The 20,488-nt window shown below is 61.1% G+C and overlaps 6 protein-coding genes across 6 annotated transcripts; 4 read left to right on the forward strand and 2 right to left on the reverse strand.

The window, feature by feature from the left end:
- Positions 1-228: 228 nt before the first annotated feature.
- PLICBS_002054 (uncharacterized protein) lies at positions 229-1,318 on the forward strand (the record flags this gene model as incomplete). Its single annotated transcript, XM_018321679.1, has 3 exons — positions 229-533; positions 685-861; positions 952-1,318. 3 exons carry the CDS (start codon positions 229-231, stop codon positions 1,316-1,318), a joined length of 849 nt encoding a protein of 282 aa, XP_018179158.1.
- Positions 1,319-3,851: 2,533 nt separating this feature from the next.
- On the forward strand, positions 3,852-4,661 carry PLICBS_002055 (uncharacterized protein; the record flags this gene model as incomplete). Its single annotated transcript, XM_018321681.1, has 1 exon — positions 3,852-4,661. The coding sequence occupies one exon, from the start codon at positions 3,852-3,854 to the stop codon at positions 4,659-4,661; it is 810 nt and encodes a 269-aa protein (XP_018179160.1).
- A 730-nt stretch (positions 4,662-5,391) lies between these two features.
- PLICBS_002056 (uncharacterized protein) lies at positions 5,392-7,092 on the forward strand (the record flags this gene model as incomplete). The annotated part of the gene is made up of 2 exons (XM_018321682.2): positions 5,392-5,807; positions 5,931-7,092. The coding sequence occupies 2 exons, from the start codon at positions 5,392-5,394 to the stop codon at positions 7,090-7,092; spliced, it is 1,578 nt and encodes a 525-aa protein (XP_018179161.2).
- An 856-nt stretch (positions 7,093-7,948) lies between these two features.
- PLICBS_002057 (uncharacterized protein) lies at positions 7,949-10,390 on the reverse strand (the record flags this gene model as incomplete). Its single annotated transcript, XM_018321683.1, has 1 exon — positions 7,949-10,390. The coding sequence occupies one exon, from the start codon at positions 10,388-10,390 to the stop codon at positions 7,949-7,951; it is 2,442 nt and encodes an 813-aa protein (XP_018179162.1).
- A 1,495-nt stretch (positions 10,391-11,885) lies between these two features.
- On the forward strand, positions 11,886-13,776 carry PLICBS_002058 (uncharacterized protein; the record flags this gene model as incomplete). The annotated part of the gene is made up of 4 exons (XM_018321684.1): positions 11,886-12,314; positions 12,483-12,807; positions 12,931-13,558; positions 13,617-13,776. The coding sequence occupies 4 exons, from the start codon at positions 11,886-11,888 to the stop codon at positions 13,774-13,776; spliced, it is 1,542 nt and encodes a 513-aa protein (XP_018179163.1).
- A 78-nt stretch (positions 13,777-13,854) lies between these two features.
- On the reverse strand, positions 13,855-15,657 carry PLICBS_002059 (siderophore transporter; the record flags this gene model as incomplete). Its single annotated transcript, XM_018321685.2, has 1 exon — positions 13,855-15,657. One exon carries the CDS (start codon positions 15,655-15,657, stop codon positions 13,855-13,857), a length of 1,803 nt encoding a protein of 600 aa, XP_018179164.1.
- Between the last annotated feature and the right edge of the window lie 4,831 nt (positions 15,658-20,488).

The raw sequence follows: 20,488 nt of genomic DNA on the forward strand, positions 1-20,488 counted from the left end.
GAGGTTGAGGGAGGGGCGACAAAAAAGTCCGCGCCGCCTGATGCGGCAAGAACGACGCTGCATTTTCTGCACCTGCCAGCAGTCCAGGCTCGCCAGCAATTGCCACTTGGAACGGCACCGCACTTTCCTTTCCTTTTGTCTCGTGATTGCCTCTCGTCGAGGACGCGTCCTCAGTCTTTTGACCAAATGCCCTGCCGTGACAGCGCCTGCTTTGCGTGACAGTAGACCATGAGCACAACCACGACCACCGCCGGCATCGCATCTGCCGGCCCTCCCTCGGTCGAAATCGTCGCCATGAGCCGCTCGTCGTCTCCCGAGCTGGATCCCGTTGCCGTGAGCGAGGACCTGACGCCGCTGCCCAGCCTCAAGCAGGCCGGCGACAGCGACATCGACTTTGACGGCCAGCTCGACCGGCCGCTCAAGGTCCGCGAGGATGTCCGTTCGGGATGCGGGGGCCAGACGTGGCCCGCAGGTCTGGTGCTCGGGAAGCACATGCTACGGTACCATCGAGAGGAACTCCAAGATGCAAGAATGTACGTCTCACAACACCATCGTTCGGATCGCTCGGAGCCCACGCCGTCCCGGTTGGATGCTGCTTCACCGGTGCCGCTGGTGCAGCAACATGCGGGCAGCCAAAGGCACGTCGAGCCCATTTGCTGACTGAGGAACCGTGTGTCTTTACAGACTGGAACTCGGGGCTGGCGGCGGCCTGGTCGGATTGGCCGTTGCACTGGCCTGCGGTGGACGCGAAGGTCGCAGTCGGCTGCTTCTAACGGACCAAGACGAGATGCTGGAGCTGATGCAGCACAACATCCGGCTCAACGAGGTGGACGCGAGGGCCAGCGCTCTGGTGCTCAACTGGTGCGTTGTCCTTCCATTTTCGTTGACAAGTGATATGTGAGCATGGCGAGACATTTTCTGACGCGTGATGGTCTGATCACACTCGCATAGGGGAGAGCCGCTGCCAGATGCTGTCGTGCAACAAAGGCCAAACGTCATACTGGCGGCCGAGTGCGTCTACTTTGAGCCCGCCTTCCCGCTGCTGATGCAGACACTCAAGGACCTGTTTGTCCTGAACGAAGATGCCATCGTCTACTTTTGTTTCAAGAAGCGCCGGCGGGCGGACCTGCAGTTTGTCAAGATGGCGAAGAAGGCGTTTGTTGTCCAAGAGCTATTCGACGAGGACCGGCCGGTGTTTTCGCGCCAGTCGTTGTTCCTGTTCAGCTTCAAGAGCAAACGGGCGGCGACCAAGGCCAACGGAAGCGCCGGCAAGGAGGCCAATGGCTATTGCAGCAGCAATACGACAGTGAGGAGTTGATGAGAGACAAGGCCGCCCCGTGACCATGTGCTTCCCCGCGTCGTGCAACTACTGTACAGAGTACCACGGGGAGCTGTACGAGGTCTGAGACGGCATCGTGCGCCCCTCGCAACCACGTTTGTCTGCACTGGGTACTGAAACTGGCGGTTGGGTCGATGATTCAGGCAGGCTGCAGGCGGGCGCCATGGCGCAGAACACGTCGACCAATTTGCGCTCGGCAAGGTCTGGCGTCGGCCTGTCAGAGCGCGAGACCCAGCCAACGACATGCTGCACGATTTACGAGGGAGAGTCTTTTGCGACACGGCGAGCGCTTCGCAGCCACTTTGCGAGGCAAACATGGGCCGAGGCATCCATCCAGCGTGTCGACGGGCGACATAGAAGCTTGCACTGTGAGGTGTTACTCCCGACAGGCGGCGTCTCGAGGTCGGGCGGTAGAGCAGACGCCTGGACAGGCTCCGGCTGGCCGTCCATGGCCATCTGCACCGTATGACCCCGTATGCGAAAAACGGTGACGATCGCAGCTGACTGAGAAATACAGCAATCTTGGTTCAATACTGTGCGAGCCGAGGACGGTTCACCCTGTGCTCCAGGTTCGGGAGACAAAGGAGACGTGGGGGCACGTGGTGGTCCCGGTGTCGAGACGGGATCTCGCCTCCGGGCCGGCAATGACGGTTCACGAGGTTAAAGCGCGCACGCACTGCACGCGACACATGTCGCTGGGTGGCTCGGCTGGGCCAGGAGTCGAAGCCTGACTCGGAGGGCTGTCACAGTACGGGCGTTTGTACTGTGGTGTGCATCATGCAGACGGGACGGACTCAGACCACCAGCACCAGCACCACGACTTGGGGCGAGAATGAGAGAAAAAAAAAACTGCAGCGGGTTTGCGTGGGCATTTTTCCCGCCTCGACTCCACCCACCCAATCCAGGGCGCAAAAGGAAGACGCCTTGGACTGGGCGCAGTGGCAGTGGACGCCTCAGGCACAGGCGGGTTCCCATTGGTTGGGTACCTGAGCGGCGGCTGCAGGTTCAGCGCAGGTTCTGCGGCCGGCCGGCGAGTCAGCAGTGGAGAGTCCACCTCAGCCCGGCGGCCCGGATTTGCCAGCGCACCAGCGCACGCAGGCAGCGTTCAGGGCAGACGAGCAGCGGTTTCCAGTTTGTGGCAGGTGGCCCTGGCGGGCACTGTCCGCGGTCGCCAGCGGGTCAGCCGTTTTGACGGGCAACCCAGTCAATTAAAACGGGGGCCGCCTTCAGCTGCCAGGGCCAAGGTGTCAGTTTGTCACGAGCAGATGGATGAATGGGTTCCTCTCGCGGGGGTGCGCAAGGCGGTGCCTGCGTGGCGGAGCGGCACGGCGAACGCCCCCCGTTTCGACCCCAGCCCTTCCCTGCCATGCTTATGGATTCCCGGGCACAAGGGGGGGCCTGGGCATGGGCATGGGCCTGGACATGGGCAAGATGGGCTCGGGCAGCGGACGCCCACGGGCGGCAGCCAGTCCAGCCAGCGCAGTGGCAGCCAAGGCGGCCAAGGCCCGGGACGGATGGGGTGCTCGCTGTCGTCGCCCTCTCCACACCACCACCATCTTGTCGGGTCAAAGAGACTCACAATCATGGATGGAGACTTTTTTCCTTCGACGGCAGCAGACCAGACCGGACCAGGCACAGAGACGAGTGGATTGGATGCAGATGGGCAAAGGGGGGTGGTACTGTGTGGGTGGGCGGCGCACCGGACATGTCGGCATCCATCCAGGGCACCGGGCCCAGGGCTTCCAGAGCAGTGGAGGCTGCCCCAGCGCAGCAGAGGCGCACAGGGGAAGCACGCCAGCTCACCTTGCTGTGAGGGTGGTGGAGCTTTCCATTGGCTCTCTGGTCTGGCCTCTCTCGCTCTCTCTCTCCCTGACCCTCAGGCTCCAGGGCGAGCGGATCCGATCCATCCATCCATCCATCTCCTGGCACCACGGCCAATGTCTCCCACCCATGGCGAGGCCCCTCCCCCCCCCCTGTTACCCCGACCATACCCAGTCGAGCCCAGCGCCGCTGGCTTCCCGAGCCGAAACGAAGCCAGAGGCCACCCGGCTCCTCATGCCGTGATCGATGGCAGCACTCGTGGCACGCCGCCTCACGGACGGCTGTCCGTCGCTTCAGCTGAGAAAACCGCGCGTTCCTTTTTAGTCCGCCGGCCTCCCGTCCCCCTTCCTCGACCCCGTTTCCTCGTCTTCCTCCCACCCGCAAAACATTCTTTCGACCCTCCTTCGACCAACGTCAACCAGGTCACACTCATTTTTCAAAACAACAATCGCGAGCAGGACTATCTCGTGTTCACATTCCTTGTTCACTATTGTCGGCCGCTACGCCAAACAAACACGCCCGTACAGAAAACCTGTTGACCAGAGTCTTATACCCCACACGGCGACAACCACCACCTCAACAACACCAACAACAGCAACAGCAACACTCTCTCTACATCGGTCCGCAAGCCTGACCTGAACTGCAAACCAGACAACACTTTCGTCGCATTTATACCCGACACTTAGACATCATGAAGACCGCCGCCCTCGCCTCCGCCGTCTTCATCGCGGCCGCCGCCGCCCAGCCTCGCGGCCACGGCCACCAGCACAAGCATGCTGCCCGCAACGTCGTCACCCAGGTCGAGTGGGTGACGCAGACCGAGTACGTGACCGAGTACATCGACGCCACCACCACCGTCGTCGTCGGCCCCGGCCATCAGGCCGAGCCCACCACCACGAGCGTCAAGCCCAACTTCTTCGAGCCGCCTTCCTCGTCTGCTCCCGCCCCTGCGCCTTCGTCGTCCTCGGCTGCTGCTCCCCCGCCGCCGCCCCCGGCCCCTACCACGCCTACCACCACGTCGGTCTACACGCCTCCTCCTCCTCCCCCGCCTCCGTCTACCCCCAAGGCTGAGCCGACCACCGCCTCGGTGGTCGCGGCGCCGCCTCCTCAGGTCCAGCCTAGCAGCAGCCCGTCCTCGGAGCCTGCTCCCTTGCCGTCGCCTACGCCCAGCAACGGCGGCGGCTCCGGATCCTACTCTGGCGACATCACCTACTACGCTGTAGGCCTGGGTTCGTGCGGTGGCGACGATGCCGGCCAGGACCACACTAAGAACATTGTCGCGCTCTCCGCCTCGCTGTATGAAACCCTCGCCAAGCAGCACATCAACCCCTGCGGGAGCACGATCTCTATCACGGCGAATGGCAAGACCGTCAGCGGCACTGTTCGCGACAAGTGCCCCTCTTGCGCCGAGGGCAGCATCGACGTCAGCGAGAAGGCGTTCGTCGAGCTTTTCGGCAGCACTGGAGTCGGCCGCAGCAAGGTTACTTGGTCCTTCAACTAAGGTTGAGACGCCGGCTCTCATCTGGCCAGAATGAATGATGTTATGACACTTTCTTGGAGAAACACGTCTTTGGCTGAAACCCCCGGCGCGGGGCAGAACCTGGAACATGGGTACAAAATGATATCAAAGATGGAAAAGGTCACCCTTTGGTGAATACAAGGCGCCCACTGCCTGGTGCATAGACTGTTTTTGGAAACTTAACCTTCTTTTTGTACATAAAAGACTTCAGTTGAGCCCCACAAAAGGCAACATTCAAATGGATCAAAACTTGTGCTTGGCATCCCTGCAACCATTCCGTCCCGTCGGGACTCGGGAGATGCATCTCGATCAGCGCACACGTGTGAACAGGGTCTTTCTGCGAAATGGAGCGTTGCAGTCCTCGTTTTCAATTGATGTTGGTCGTTGTCCAGGGAAGCTTGCAATCCCGCTGACCATGCGGCCAGGGTGCGGCTGCAGTCGCGGGTCGTAGCCCGTCTCGGCCTGTCAGATGTCGACGTTAGGCGCGCGGAAACACAAAAGGCGGCAAGATAGGCGCAGGGCTACGGATCCAGGTTACATCCAGACTTGCACGGCCATGGAAGCCCATGCGTATATATGTCGCGGGTCTGCCGCCCCTGCCCCCCACCACGGGTGGTGTTGCTGTTTCTCGTCGTCGTCGTCGCCGTCGTCGTTGCTGCTGTCTCAACGCCTCCCGATTTCTTTGGCGCCGCGCATCCAAAAAGAGGCAGCCATGTCTTCGCCGGCGCCGCTGACCACGGCGCCACCGTCGACGACCAGAGTGCGCCAGATTGTGGCGCCCCTGACGACGGTCTACTTCCCTAACTGGATGTGCAGCGTGTGCTCCTTTGAGGGCACAGACAACAAGCCCAACTACTTCACCGAATACGTCGAAAACTGCACCATGTTCCGAGCGGAGCGGCTCTGCCGGTCGGTCGAGCCCGTGCAGTGCTTCCCTCACGTCACGTCCCTCAGCGACATTGCCGGCACCGGCTACTTCTACTCGCCGGGACTGCACTGCCCGGACAGCTGGAAGACGGTGGCGACGGTGACGGCCGGCCAGGCGGGCAACGCGTCGTCGACGAGGATCTCAGGCGTGTGGATGGACACGCTCCTGCCAGGCGAAACGGCGGCTGTGTGCTGCCCCGCGTATGTCCCCATCGTTGTCCCCTTCTCCTAATTGCCGCCGACGATGGCGGAGGCTCTTCAGAAAGCGGCCACGCCCTTGGTCGGGTCGTGATGGGCTGACGCAAACATATCTTCGGTCACCAGCACTCTATCATACGTCCCTGTCGAGGGGATAGACGGATTCTACATGTGCAGCAGAAACGTGACGACCTCGACGACGTATTTTTCTTGCGAGAACAAGACAGGCACGACTGTTTTGGAAAAGAAGGTGACCAACCTAGGAAGCGATGTGGCCTACACCTACCTGCAAAGGGGGACACATGTCACCACGCTCCCGTTCAAGAGCATCCGCCTCGAGGCGCGATCGATACAGCTCAATTGGCGCGCGCAAGACCGCGAATCTGCCTCCTCGTCCCCAGCCTCTACGACCGTGAGCAGGGGCGCGGACCCGACGAACAGCGTGCCCCAGACGGGCACGCCAACCAGCGACAGCGACAGCGCGCCGCCTCCGCCGCCAACGCTCAGCCAAGCCGCTGTGGCGGGCATCGCTGCCGGCGGGGCCATCTTCGTGATCGGCGTAGGCCTCCTCATATTCGCACTTTGGTTCCGCCGGCGGAAGAAGAGGAAGGCCGGCGACGGAAGCCGCGACGAGAAGCCCCCCCTGACGCCCGGCCTAGGCGACGGCGGATTCCACAAAGCCGAGCTCCCCAGCACCGGCTTAGACGCCGGGCGGGACCGCTTCCACAAGCCGGAGCTCGAGGCGCCGAACCGGTTCGAGATGGAGGCCCAGGACGGCGCGCGGCTCTTCGAGCTCTACGGCGACGAGGAGTTTATCCCCGGCGAGCTGCCGGCGGGGGGCGGCGGCGGCGGCGGCGGCAGCGGACCGGTCATGTCGCCAAGGTCCGGCCCGCCCCCGGCCCAAACCCCGCCGCCGCCGCTGCCGCGGTCGTCTCGCGGAGGGCCACGCCCCGCCCGCCCCGGGAGCAACAACAAGACCAACACCAACGCCAGCACCAGCGCCAACACGGGCCACGCGCGGGACCCAGCTGCTGCTGCTGCGACCCCCGCCGCGACGGCAGTCGCAAAGCCCACGCTCGTGCACGTCCACCGCAAGGCCGTCCCCGCGAGAGGCACGGCCCTGCGCGTGCACCCGCCGGAGGACCCGGGGGCCCCCCGCCACCGCGGCGGCGGCGGCGACGGTGGCGACAACAAGGCCGTAGTAAATCCCGGGCGGGCGCCGCGCCGCGTCCGGTGCGGTAGCGGACCGGTCCACGACCGTGGGAGCATAGAAGGAGGGTGGATATAATAACCTGCCGGCCGGGGGGTCATCTTTCCCCCCGGAACAGATGCGCCCCTTGATTCTTTCCAATTTTTTTTTTCTCTCTCTCTTTTCACACGCAGCATTGCCTCTGGAGTTCCGGGGAAGGGGTTCTGTTTTAAACTCGGGCGGCGGACAACATGGTGGCAGCGGTGTCTTCAGGAAAAGCGCGACATTCATGCGGTGGATGCCATGTAGGGAAGCAGCTGCCCACCTTCGCGTAGGCGGGAAGCGGGCCGTCTCCATTTCATGCGATCTTGCGGGCTGTCAAAAATGTACATACGTAATATATACTTTGCATACAAGTACGTAGATCCATGGGCGGCGCATGAGAAATAAGCTCAGAGATAAAAATTGCATCGTGGCCAAGAGTTGCTTGGCGAACCTTCATCTATGCCGCCCATCCACGTTTTAAAACCCCACGCAAGCCCCGGAAGAGAGAGGGACAGGAAAAACAAAAGATGACATTTCCCCTGTTTATGCGACAATACAAGTACGTCGTACACGTGCGCTGGTGGACCACCTGGAAGAAAGCCCCCGTCCATGCCCCCCGGCGGCGCCCGGGACCAGAACCCAGGAACCAGGATGCTTGCGCCTGCGCCTCGGGCGCATCCCTGCCCGTTTCCTGACCCCTTTCATTACCGGGCGGGAGGAAACGCGCTTTTCTTTTCTTTTCGTTCATGCCCATCACCATGACATGTTTATGTTCATGTCATGACCAGAAGCCACCCCAGAAGGTCGTAACCAGGGCGGCTTCTAGTCCACTTGGCGTACGTTCGGTCGAACGTACGTAATACGGACTACGAGTACGGACTGTATCCCCGTCCGTGTAATATGACACCCGTCACAACAGGCTGAGAAGCTCCTCGACGTAGCGCCTCGTATCGACACCGATCCCCTGCGCGAGCTTCCCTGCTCCATCTGCACCGCCCCCTGCGCCCGTCGCGACACCGCGGAGCCCAGCGTGGTCGCTCGCCCGACGGATTAGAAAGATTTCCTTGGCCACGTCGTCTGCGTCACCCTTGCCGCCGCCGTCGTTGTTGTCGCCATCGCCACCGTCGTCATCCTCATCGCCGGCGTTGCTCCCTCCCGCCTCCGACGCCCCAGGCGAGGATTCGTGTATCGTGGACAGGTTGGCGGCGCGTGCGTCGTCACCCCGGCCGCGCTGCTGGAGCAGGCGTGTCCACACGATCCACCACCCGCGGTTGGTCTTGTGCGTGCGCTCCAGGTCGCCGGGCCGGGCGCGCGTCGCGGCGTGGATGTTGAGGAGGTGGAGATGCGTGTTGATGGCGTCGGCGCGGGACCAGGCGTCCGACGACGCCAGCTCCGGGATGTTGGGGATGGTGGAGTGAACCGTTAGCGACGGCGGGTCCCAGACCAGGTTGTAGATGCCGTCGGGGGAGCCCTTGGCATCTTGCCGCTCGGGTCGATACTTGGTCGACGTGACGAGCGACTTCTTTAGCGGCGCCAGCTGGTAGTGCAGCGAGCGGTACAGCGAGTCCCAGGCGAGAGAGTCGGTGCGCAGACGGAATAGGAAGGCGAAGACGAACGGCCGGTTGACGTAGACGACGACGCGCAGCTTCTCCGCCTTGTTTAGGTCGTGCGAGTTGTACCCGGGCATCATATTCCCGACAACCTGCGAGCGGTGGTGGATGCCGCCGATGTGGCGGCCAAAGTCCCGAACAACCGTCGCCTCGGAGGGCACGCCGTCGGACCCGGGCTCAAGTTCGACGTGCAGAGTGCGAAGGACGGTGCGCGAGTTATGCTCGGATTCCGAGTCGGACGAGTTGGCGCTGGCGTCGGGGTCGCCCTGGGTGTCCTCTTCGATCTCGCCCTTGAGGCCGATGAGGTAGTGCCCAGCCGCCTCTGCGGAGGACGTCCGCCGAGGGAGACTGGGACGGGTAGGCCGCGGAGAGGAGTCTTTGGCTTGCGCTGCCTGTGCCTCGTCATCTGGTTTGGCGGGCTGGACGCTGGACGAGTCGCTCGAGCCGCCCCCGGGGAGTGTCCAGTACGAGCCGTAGCCGAGCTTCATGTAGCTGAACATCTTGTCCAGCTTTCCCTCTTCTGCCTCGGCGCCTCCCTTGGATGGGGCTGATTGTGACGGGGCCGGAGCTGGGGCCGGCGGCAACGTCTGCACGACGGTTTGTTTCCTGTCCGTGTTGGACTCATGGTCATTGCGCTTGGCGTCTTTCCTCGCCTTCACGCGACGGACCGACGTCGGGCTCTCTATGACGCCGTACGCGTGCTCCCCCCAGGTGTAGAGGTCCTCCATCCAGTGCGTCACGTCCCGCAGCGACTTCCTCGACAAGGCCCCCGTGCCAAGGAAGATGGCTCCGTCCTCCACAGCCGGTTCCTGGCCGGTCCCGAGCCAGTGCTGATGGTGGTGAAGGGGGTGCTGGTCCTCCCCGGTCTCCTCCTCGTCGCCAAACTTGGAGACGACGAGGTCGACGAGGCCTTCTATCCTCCCGACAAGCCCCTCGAGCACCTCGCGCTCGCCACTGCCGCGATCCTCCTCGCCAACGCCGATGCCAAGCTCGCCCGAGGCGGCGAGGTTGATGCCGCCGAGCATGTCCCGGGCCGGATTCCCGTGCAGCATGACGTTCCAGGTCGAAAGGTATAGGTCCCAATAGCGGCTTAGGACGGCAACAAACTTGGAGCGGCGGCAGTGCACAAACAGCGCGCTCAAGGACGAGGCGTGGTGCATGAGAAAGACGCTGTGGGCGCGGAGCAGGTCGCGCAGCAGCAATGCCGCGGGCTTCATGTCCCGCGAGGAGTACTCGTAGCCCGAAGACGACTGCGACTGGGCCGACGACGAAGACGGCGACGACTTGGTGGCCAGACGCGGCGGCAGGGGGACCTTGGTGAGGTCGACGCTGGCGACGATCCACCAGCCGGGCTCAAGCTCGTGCATGACGACGCGGGCGCGCTCCGTGTCGATGGCGTCGACGGGGGCGCCGTCAGCGAAGCCGCGCGAAAAGCCCACCATGCCCTGGGCGAGGCCGATCTGGCGGAGGCGCTCATGACGCTCCTCCTGCGAGACGGCATCGGTGGGACGACCGCGCGTGCCGGCCCTTCGCCTACGCCGGCGGCTGTGGCCGCTCGACTGCTGCTGCTGCTGCTGCTGCGTGGTGACGGAGGCATAGTAGACGATTTGGTCGTCGATGGTGTCGTCGGAGGTGCCCAGCGACGGGTTGTAGATGGCGAGGAAGCCGAGCTGCGCGGGCACGACGCTGGCGGATGCTGCTGCTGCTGCTGCTTGTGGACCCGATGACGACGCTGAGGCCATCGTGGCTCTGTGGCTGGCGGCTCGTCGTCGCGCTCAACGGCGAGCCGCGGCAAGGGGGGACAGTCAATCGGCCAGGGACGACGTGGGAGGCATGTGCCGGAAGCGAGCCCGCGAGCCCGCACCCTTTCGTCTGATGCAGTCGGTGGTGATGATTGTCGTCGAGGCGGTTGAATCGGGCGGGTGGCTGGCGAGTTGATAAAGCCAAGGCCGGGCGGCAGGTGGAGTGGAGAGGATGGGGTATGATGTAAAGGCTAAGAGCTCCAGTGCCCTGCGTCACTCTGCCCCCCAAGTTTGAGCCGCAAAAAGACCCTGCCCTCCTTGCCTCTACTCTACCCTAGGTCTCGCTGTCGCCCGCGCGCCGTCCCCATCCACCACCACCAGCGTCATCCTCGCGTGAAGCAAGAGTGATCGACGGCTGGCGGAGAGGCGACTTGTGGGAACGGGTCCCTTGATCGTCTATTTATTTTCCGATCTCAACCGCCGCCAAGAATCGGAGCCCATCGCTGCGCCCGCGTGCACATCGTGAAGGACCCTGGATTTCCCCCTCGCCAGGAACAACACAAGACGACGCACTAATGCCAGGGATGGTGGGCAACGTTCCTCCCGAACCCCCAGCTGTTTTTGCTCTCTCGTAACCCGCTCCCGGGATGGAATCCTGGCTGGACCCTGAAGTGAGCGAGGGCAAGGAGGGGTCCTCGTGTCGGGATGCAACAAGCCAGTTAGTGGCTCGCCTACGAAGCACTAGCACTGACTTGAGCTGTGTCAATACCTGAAGATATCTTATCCGCGATGACACAAGATACTGCCTAGCTGCAGCCAGGTAAATTTCTCAAACCCCCGTACATGTGCTGAGTGGAGGAGAAGCGCCGGGCGTAGGTGGGCGGACGGGCCCGCACGCTCGCTGGCGGTAGGGCTAGCAGCCACTGAAGATGGCATTATTAGCCGCCGCATTGCCCTTCGACGCCTCCATGGATCTCGCCCACCGCTAAAAGAACTTGGAATGTCGCCTGGCAAACAGGCAAACGAAACGCCTCCCACGACCTCGATTGCCCGATGCATAGGCGCCATCCGAAAAAGCCCACCCTCCGCGCGCTGCTGTCAGCTGCCACGGCACAGGCCGCAGGGGCGCTGGCAGAGCCAAGCCTTTACAATGCACTCTCACGCCTGCCGTCAAGCCTCTCACCACCGCTCAACGTAGAGTTATCGCTACAACGCAGTCCATACGCGCCTTGACCGCATCTCCCACGCCGCCCAGTTTGCCCTCCAGTCTGACAACAGTTGTCTGACCGACCCCGTCCGGATCCATCCCGCGACATGGATTCACCGATTGCGTGATGCCGACCTCGGGCGCGCGTCCCCGCCAGCGACTGGAGCGTCCCAAAACGGCAATTATAAATGCCCGCCAGGGCTTCATTCACTTTTCCCGTCTGTCGTCCTTCCCCTGCTGTCCGCCCGCTGAGCGATTCTTCCTTCCATCCGTGGCCAAAAGCACACCATGTCTCTCCCCATCGAGAACGAGGCATCGGCGCCGCCGCCGCCAGCGTCGCAGAAGCATCAGCCTCTTGCGGCGCGCGACGAGAAGACGACGCCCTCGCTGCTGGTCAGCGACGCGTCGCAGCAGCAGCAGCAGTATGCCCCCAACGACGACGGCAATGACGCCGCACCCCAGCGGCAAAAGTGGTACCAGTGGTTCTCGCCCAGCGACACCCCCGAGGAGCGCCGCCTCGTCCTCAAGCTCGACGCCCTCATCCTCGTCTTCGTCTTCCTCGCCTACTGGGCCAAGGTGCTCGACCAGTCCGCCGCCGCGACCGCCTACGTCAGCGGCATGCGCGAGTCGCTCGGCCTCTACGGCAACGAGCTCAACTACCTCAACACGTCGTACATGGTCGGCTTCGTCGCCCTGCAGATTCCCCTGACGCTCCTGGTACGGATTTGCCCCTGCCCCGGGTCACTCCACCCACCCCAATGCCGTGCCGTGATGGACTGGCAAACACGTGCGAGAGAGAGAGGGGGGAGAGGAAGGAGGAAGAATAAGAAGAAGAAGACGAAGAAGGAGACGAGAGAAAGGTGCTGACGAGTCCTGACCGTCCAGATGACGCGCTTCTCCGCCAGCTACTTCCTCCCCGGCGCCGACCTCGTCTGGGCCGCCCTCACCCTCGCCCAGTACAAGGCCTCGTCCGCCTGGCAGCTGTACATCCTGCGCTTCCTCGTCGGCGCCGCCGGCAGCCTCTTCTTCCCCGGCGTCCAGTGGTACCTCGGTTGCTGGTACAAGCGCTCCGAGCTGAGCCGCCGCTCCGCCCTCTTCTTCGTCGCCAGCCAGGTCGGCGGCATGAGCGCCGGCTACATCCAAACGGGCGCCCACGCCGGGCTCAACATGCGCCACGGCATCGAGGGCTGGCGCTGGCTTTATATCATCTGTTCGTTGCCCCCCCTCAACCCGCCCTCGCCCTTTGGTTTCTCCTTCTTCCCCTAGCTCGCAGAGAGATTGGGCGGCCTCGTGTAAGTGTGTATGTGCATGTGTGCTCATTGCGTCACATTAGGCTTCTCGTGCACCTTCCCCGTCGCCATCCTCGGCTTCATCACCCTCCCCGGCCAGCCGGACAAGCCGCGGACCCTGTTCCTCTCGGAGCGCGAAGTCCAACTCGCGCGTGACCGCATGGCCGCCGAGCACCGCGAGCCCCGCAAGCCGCTCACCATCCCCGTCGTCCGGTCCGTCCTCTCCGGCTGGCACTTCTGGGTCCTCGTCGCCTTCGCCTTCTTCTTCTCCCAGGCCGACGGCGTGTCCTCCAACAGCGGCCTTCCCCTGTGGCTCAAGGAGCAGGGCTACGGCGTCGAGGCCATCAACACCATCACCACCGTCTCTCCCGCCGTCACCATCGTCGCCTCTCTCATCTGCGGCGTCTTGTCCGACGCGTATGACGCCAAGGTGCCGCTCATAGCCGTCACGGCCGGGCTCAACATCTTTGCCAGCATCGTCCTCGCCATCTGGCACGTCCCCACCGGCCTCAAGTTCTTCGCCTTCTTCCTCGCCGGCTCGGCGGACGGCATTGCGGGCGTCATCTACGCCTGGGCCAACGAGATTTGCGCCGGCAACGCCGAGGAACGCGCAATCGTCATTAGCAGCATGAACACCATTGGCAATGTCTTTGGCGCCTGGATCCCTCTGTTGTAAGTTTTGGCCCCCGCTTTCTTCAAAAGTACGCGAGGTCGACTGACTGTGCCAAAGGGCTTGGAAGACGGTAGACGCGCCGCGCTACCTCATCGGATATAATTGGACAATCGCCCTAGATGTGTGCATGATTGGAATGCTCTTCGTTTTGCGATCATTTTGGAACAAGGAGAGGAAGCAAAACACGAGTCTGGCAGTCTCCAGCACAAGCGGGTAGAAAGAGTAGAAAACTGTTCGAATTTAAAGCATACGTCAGGCTTTGTCTGCACTGCATTCTACACATCTGAGCGCCGCATTAGCGAGCTGCGACGCTATGTGACTTAAACTCGGCATCCGACGGCTTGGCTTTCACCTCGGCATTGGGCAGAGACTGCTCGTCCGTCAAACGCGGATCGCGGAGACACAGCGCGAAGACGCAGACCAACGACGCGATGCAGATGCCCGTGATGCACAGGATCCGCTGCGTGTACCTATACGACGTGACGACCCCCTGTCTCTCCGGAGACCCCCACGGGTACTCCTCGATGGCGGTAAACGGCGAGTCGTAGAAGAGGCCCGGGAGCGTTTCGTTGCCGAATTGCGCCAGGTCTTGCTGCAGCTGCCCCGGCAGAAGCTGCGTCCAGATGGCGCCCGATATGGCGTTGCCGATGGCGCCTCCAACGTTGAAGCAAGCAAAGTACACGCCCGTGATGACGGCGAGATGCTCGTGCCGCGTGGCTGCCTGGATGCTCGCAAGGGCAGCATACGTGAACATGCCACACGAGATGCCCAAGAGCACCTGCGCGCCGACCATGCCAGAGTAGTTGGATCCGCCGCCGCCCCGGTATTGAATCAGCAGCCCGAACGCGACGAGATGTAGCCCGGAGCCGCAGACAATGATCCACTTGAGGCGCCTCAACTTGTAGACAACTGCTCCAAAGAATAATCCCGTCAGGCAGGCAGTGAACGAATATAGGTTCGTGATGCGGGTGGCGCTCAGAACGGTCTGGTTGAACGAGATGACGAGAACGGTGTAAAGGAAGTCCCCTTGCACGGCGGCGGCGCAGTTCATTGCCGTGATGACTCCGAGCGCACCCCATACCATGCGATCCTTGAGCAGGTGAAGAGGCACCATTGGGTGCTTGGCTTTGGCCTCCCAAAACACAAAGGCCGGGATACAGAGTATGCCAACGACGAGGGGCGCGATGATGTGTCCCTGGTGCCACGTTGTTGATGAGCCGCCAGCTAATGTAAGTGGCACGAGGATGAGGGCGAGCACCGCAATCATCAAGATCATGCCCACCACATCGAGTTGCCAGAAAAGCGCCTTGAGAAGCTCAGCCCCCCCGAGAAGCTGGAACGGCGTCTTGTACTTGCCCAGATCGCCTGCCTTTTTCGCTCGATGATGAGCCCACCACATGGCAACGAAGAGCGGAATAGTCGACACGGGATATATGATGGCCCACATGCCTATCCCCAAGCGCCAGCCGATATTCTCCAACGCCGCAGCAGCAACGTCGCCACTGACCCATGCGTTGATGAGGAAAGGACTGACGGGGACGTAGGAGAAGAGCAGCCGAGCGCGCAAGGACGTGACGTCGGAGAGAATGACCTCGACCAGGAACGAAACGCACGTAAAGCCAACCTGGTATAGAACCGCACCGGCCGAGAACGCCTCGACGCCATTCGAGGTGGCATCGACAATAGTGCCGACGACGTAAAAGAGGATAGAGACGAGCAGCAGCTCCATGCGACCAAAGACGTCGGCGATTTTGGCAGACGTCGGCTGCGCGGCGGCGGCGATGACGCTCCGAAGGACCGAGATGGTGGCGAGGAGCGAGTGCGTGCTGAAGCTGTCCGTGGCGGTGGGCTGGTAGGCGTAGCGCAGCGAGATGTCGAGCGAGTACACGTAGGCGACGATGAAGATGCCGACGAAGAGGATGACGCGACCTGGGAGGTTGATGTGCTGCGCAATGGCATCCATGCGCTTGACGCCGGGGCTGGTGCTGCCGGTAAGAGCAAACGTCGCTTCGGGGCCATTGTGGGACTCTTTGGCGACGCTCGTTTGGCGCACGTCGGACGACTTGTCCGCGGGGGATGCCTGGCTGTCGGAGGCCATGGTGAAGAAAGGCTGGGCAGAAATGTGACTGAGGCACGCGCGGTCCAAAGGCTAGTTCTTCGTTGGCGTGAACCACTCGTATGCTGCGAAAGAGCCGTCTTCTAGGGGAGCTCGCCAGGCGAACCAAGGTTTCCCAGAGGGCCGATCATTGCATTGGCGGACGGGGGGAGCCACGGCATATAAATTTGTCAATACGACGCGATGCGAAGCCGGACGTTCCCCGACAGCACAGCGAGTCGACTGGACGCCCCCATGGCAGCGACAGGCGCCAGGCCAACGGGGTTCCGCGACAGGGTCCAGGGATGGACTGGCGACGGTCACGACTGGATAGACAGTATTCAACTAACGTTAGCGTGGTAAAAAGGACGAAGCGGCCGGCAGCGCAGGAGCTGTGTGGTGGGATCCGAGAAGAGAAAGTTGGCCGATTATCTTATCTGATCTAGTGCAGCTCACGCCACGTGCGATGGGGCCTCAACGCAGCCCACTGCTGCTGGTCCGGCTGCCGGGTCGCGAAAATGCCACCTCGAATCCGCCGGCTGTGGGGGCCGCAGGTGTCACTGCTTGGCCGATGGCACTGGCTGGTGTTTTGATGTGGCTCGGTGCCAGGCTGTTCTAGTACACATCGACAAGAACCGGTTCGCACGCGCCAGGCGGGCTCTTCAGTCATGCCTAGTGGCACCAGGGTAGCTACGCCGACTGGTCCTAAATTCCTAATGACGATGAACTCGTGTGCTCCATAATGGTCACCGGGTCTTTCGTCTGGGAGGCGCAGCGGGTCGTCGCGGAGGTCTGCTCTTTCGCTGTGGGCGATGTGTGCGAAGCACGTACATGATCCAGCGCTTTTCAGATATCGTCAGTGCAGCCGACGGTGAGGTCACTGAGGTGCCCTGGAGCCTGTGGAGGTCTAGTTATTTTGGAAACGGGTAACTATCGGTCCTCCCACTTGCCTGATTGAGCGAGTGACATTCTGGGTTTGCCATGGGCCCGTTTCTGTCCCGGGTTGGCTGGCCGGGTCCGGAGCTCGAAAATTGGCACGTGTTGGGTGGGCGAGTGTTATCAAAAGTATCACAGGTTGTTCGATGCGCTCGTAGGGCAGGGAAAAGCGCCACAACACCGAGGTAGGAATCTTATTAATGATGCCTCAGGGCCCGGAAAAGGCGCGTTGCCGGCACTCGACGGCTGCTTGCGGCGTGGGGCCAGAAAAAGGGGCACTGCGACGACACTCAAGCGGATTTCTACGACGAGCGTACTTCTCGCGATCAAAGATGGCACGTTCCAAAGTCACCTGTCATGTTCAAACGGTCTATTGCAGTTTCACGCGTAGTAACAATCCAAGATGCTCAAGTTAGCATATAGGGGGCCACCCCATCGAGGCACAAGGAACCTCGACCGGGGCAACAATGATGGGGCCAAAATAATGTATGCTGTCGCCTATTACTAGAGACGCATGTCAAGCCATCTGACCCGCGAGAAAGCGCTCTTCCTTCTTTACCTGTGCCTCACCTCCCCAGTCGTTGATGCTCTCGCCCTGGCAGTTGCTCCCCCCCGGTGGGCATCCCTGCGAAGCGGCTCTCTTTTCCCCTAACAAAGCGTCGAAACAAGACACAGGACAAATGAGACTCCAGGGGGTCTTGTGTAACATTCACTACCGTGCTAGGTCACCATACTGCACTTCTCGCACTGTTCGTCTATAAGTTTCAACACGAGAGAGCATCGAGGAAGATTCCCCCTTTCCCTCTAGGCATACGCAAACATTGGCATATTCGTGTCTCTTCTCTACATGCCGCCATCTTGCTTGAGGCGCAACGCAACGGAGCAGTCCAAATAGCCGCAGCAGCAACAAGAACAATAGCCAGGATAAGGCTCCAAAGATCGGCCACCAACTCCTCTCATCTGGCAGCCGCCCGGGACGACAAAGCCGAGTCGAATCATTCCGTCAACTCCGCCGCCGCTACGAAGCAAACCCAGAATTCCTCTCGCCGCTTCTCTCATCTCACAGCTGCCTGCCTCGGCGTAATGTTCGTCGCCCAGCGCCGCGTCACGTACCACTCGCTCCTCCGCCGTCGCCCCCGCCCGTGCCGAAGAGTCCGCCGCATCAAGCGGCAGCTCATCCAATATGCTCGCTTGTGCCACCAGCTTCGTCAGATTCAGCTTCTTCAAAAACTCCTCGATGATATCATGCACATCCATGATGTTCCAGACGTTGGGGAATGGGAGGATGAGGAATGACGGGATGGATGGATGTGTTGGCGTGGGCCCCAGACATGTGTAACTGGCCGAACGGGGGATTGACGGGCAGGGTTGGTTATGGAGGCAAGGCGTTTTACGTGTGTAACTGTTGGAAATGACGGTACGGTGGACCGGACTCGACCTGATAGGGGTCCGGAGAGCCTGATTCGTTGTGGTGCTAGCCTTTGTGCGCAGTGCAGTAATTAATCACATTGTTTCTCGCCGCCTCGGGCGCCGTGTTGTTGTCGCAAGGAAGGTGATGGCCGTATGCGTACATATGGGGAGCGGAGCCGAGCGAGATGCGGCCACCACGGCTGGCCATCGCCTTCCTATTCGCTCCCAATGCGCCCGCCGCGTGATGGGCCAGACGAGAAAAATGTCTGCTAGCCACAACGGGCACCGGGCAGTGACCGACCCAGCCTGGGACCTCCACTCAGTCCACTGGCAGCTGGGCCTCTCCCATAAAACAGGTACGAAGTATTCACGGCTGAAGGAGAGCCACCCACACTGCATCCCGCGTCGACTTGGGAGAAGAAACAAAAAGAGAACCAATGAGTGGACTTCGCAGAACCAATATCGTCCGCAAGAGATAAGGCATCCGGCTCCCCGGAATGCAACCCCCGCTGCATGTGGTTCGTGGAGGCGACCGTTGGTGAAGAATCCATAGGAGAATTGCTTCTGGATGTGACACCGGCCGGCGGTGGTCTGGCACGCGCACCAGCCACAGACGGCGGGCAGGGCTCATCAAGGCGAGAAACCTTGGAATGCATCCCGACTCGGCGGCGGGAGCGCACCATGGGACCGCCTCGCGTGGCCGTTCGCGGGGACCCAAGGGGCCAAGGGCCGTGGGCTCCAGTCGGGCTATAAACATGCGTTGCTTTCCGGTCGCACCCCTCCCAGGCGCGATGTTGCAAACATCGAATCGGGGGGACTATCGTTGCGTTCCTGGCACTTTCTCCCCATGTACGTGCATATATAGATGTACAAAGTCATGGAATACATGTATACGCACGCGTCTGCTGTTTGGTACATGTGAATGCAAACTGGATCCTTCCAAGTCTCCGATAGTGTGTATTGGTTGGCCAATCTTGTTTTGCATTGAGGAATCCCATGGCGACAACGACTAACACTTTGACTTGAATGGATCGCCACGTCAACAACCGTCCGCCAACGAAAGTAAGTTCTTGTCACAGTCAGTCTCTAGCCGTCAACTAGAAATAGGGTATAAGACGAACCCATGAGTTACATCGACTATGCAGGATAGCGCCGGGCGCATGCACCATCTGTTCACTTCTTCACATCAGCGCGGACTCCCTTACATGTAGACAGTTTACCACGGCCACGCAGGATACTCACGAGCTGAGGTGTGTGAGAGCACTCATGTGTTAGCAAGATCAACTATCGTCCTTTTGGGTGAGTGCAACGAGACTAACAAGACACTGTCGCCCGAGTTAGTAAATTAGGTTCTTGCAAAGCCGGCGACGTCGTCATGTCCTTACCACGCAGTCAGGGCCATTATCGCAGCAGCCGAAACCCTGTCCAGAGGTAAGTATTGGCCCTTGGCTGCAAAGTGTGGTCGGGGATTCTGGTGCGCCGTACGTTACGCCCGCAGTTAAGAGGGTTATCGCAGCATTTCCCGGGGCACAGAGGGCAATTGTGGCCGCACTTTGCCTCGAGTCCATGATCAACGGGTGTCGCTAGGGGCGTCGCCGCGACGGCGGCCACCAAGGTCGCCAGAGCAAAGATTCTAAAGTTCATTGTGCACTCAAGTCGAACGAGAAACGCAAGTTGTGTGCTTGGATAGTGTCTCTTGCCGCCACTTGCTGGAGGGTACATGAGCCTTTTTATCTCGCTTCAACCCCTTCGCTTCAATCCCTGGTCCAAAGCGAAACGAAGAAACATAACCTGGTTGCCACAATATGGCTACAAGATCGCCAGAGCACAACACCTCACATGGTGTTCCTATGGCATCCCAGTTCGCCGTCATAGGGTCCACTTGGGCGTGCGAAAGAGCATTGTCGGATGCCTCGAAGGGGAAAAATAAGCTGACATGGAGTCAGAAGGGCATACGTACCTCCCCATTGTGCAGAGAGGACATGATCAGGGTAGGTATTGTGTTTGAAGACGCCGCCCTCCTTCAGGCATTGGCACGGGAGGTCGGGATCTCGCATCCGAGGCACCGATATTCCCGAATCATACGTTCACATGAATGGCCGCTTCCGTCGTCTCCGCAGGGGTCCGTTGACGATCAGCGGGGTTCCCTGTGGGCCGTATGCGGCTCAGGAAGGTCATTCATCATCTGCAATCTGCTCCTGTTCCTTCACTGTCTCGTACAAACGGATAGTCAGCCGGGGGTGTCTTGTCGACCACTCCAGTCAAAAGCTGCCACAACTCGGGCCAGGAATTGAATCAACGTTTGTCTTCTTTGTCTCGTCCGAGCTCTTGTTTCACCACGGCTTTGTAAGGGCTACAAATGACCGTGAGCAACACTGGCAACTGGGCAGGCAAGGCGGTGGGGACATGAAGGAATATGTGGATTTTCGGGCCGCGGTGAGACGCGAGGGGCAATGCTGCATTCACGACGGGGTATCCTTCGTGTTCC

Source organism: Purpureocillium lilacinum, assembly GCF_023168085.1.
Source record: "Purpureocillium lilacinum CBS 284.36 DNA, scaffold_2, whole genome shotgun sequence".
NCBI classification, from domain to species: domain Eukaryota; kingdom Fungi; phylum Ascomycota; class Sordariomycetes; order Hypocreales; family Ophiocordycipitaceae; genus Purpureocillium; species Purpureocillium lilacinum.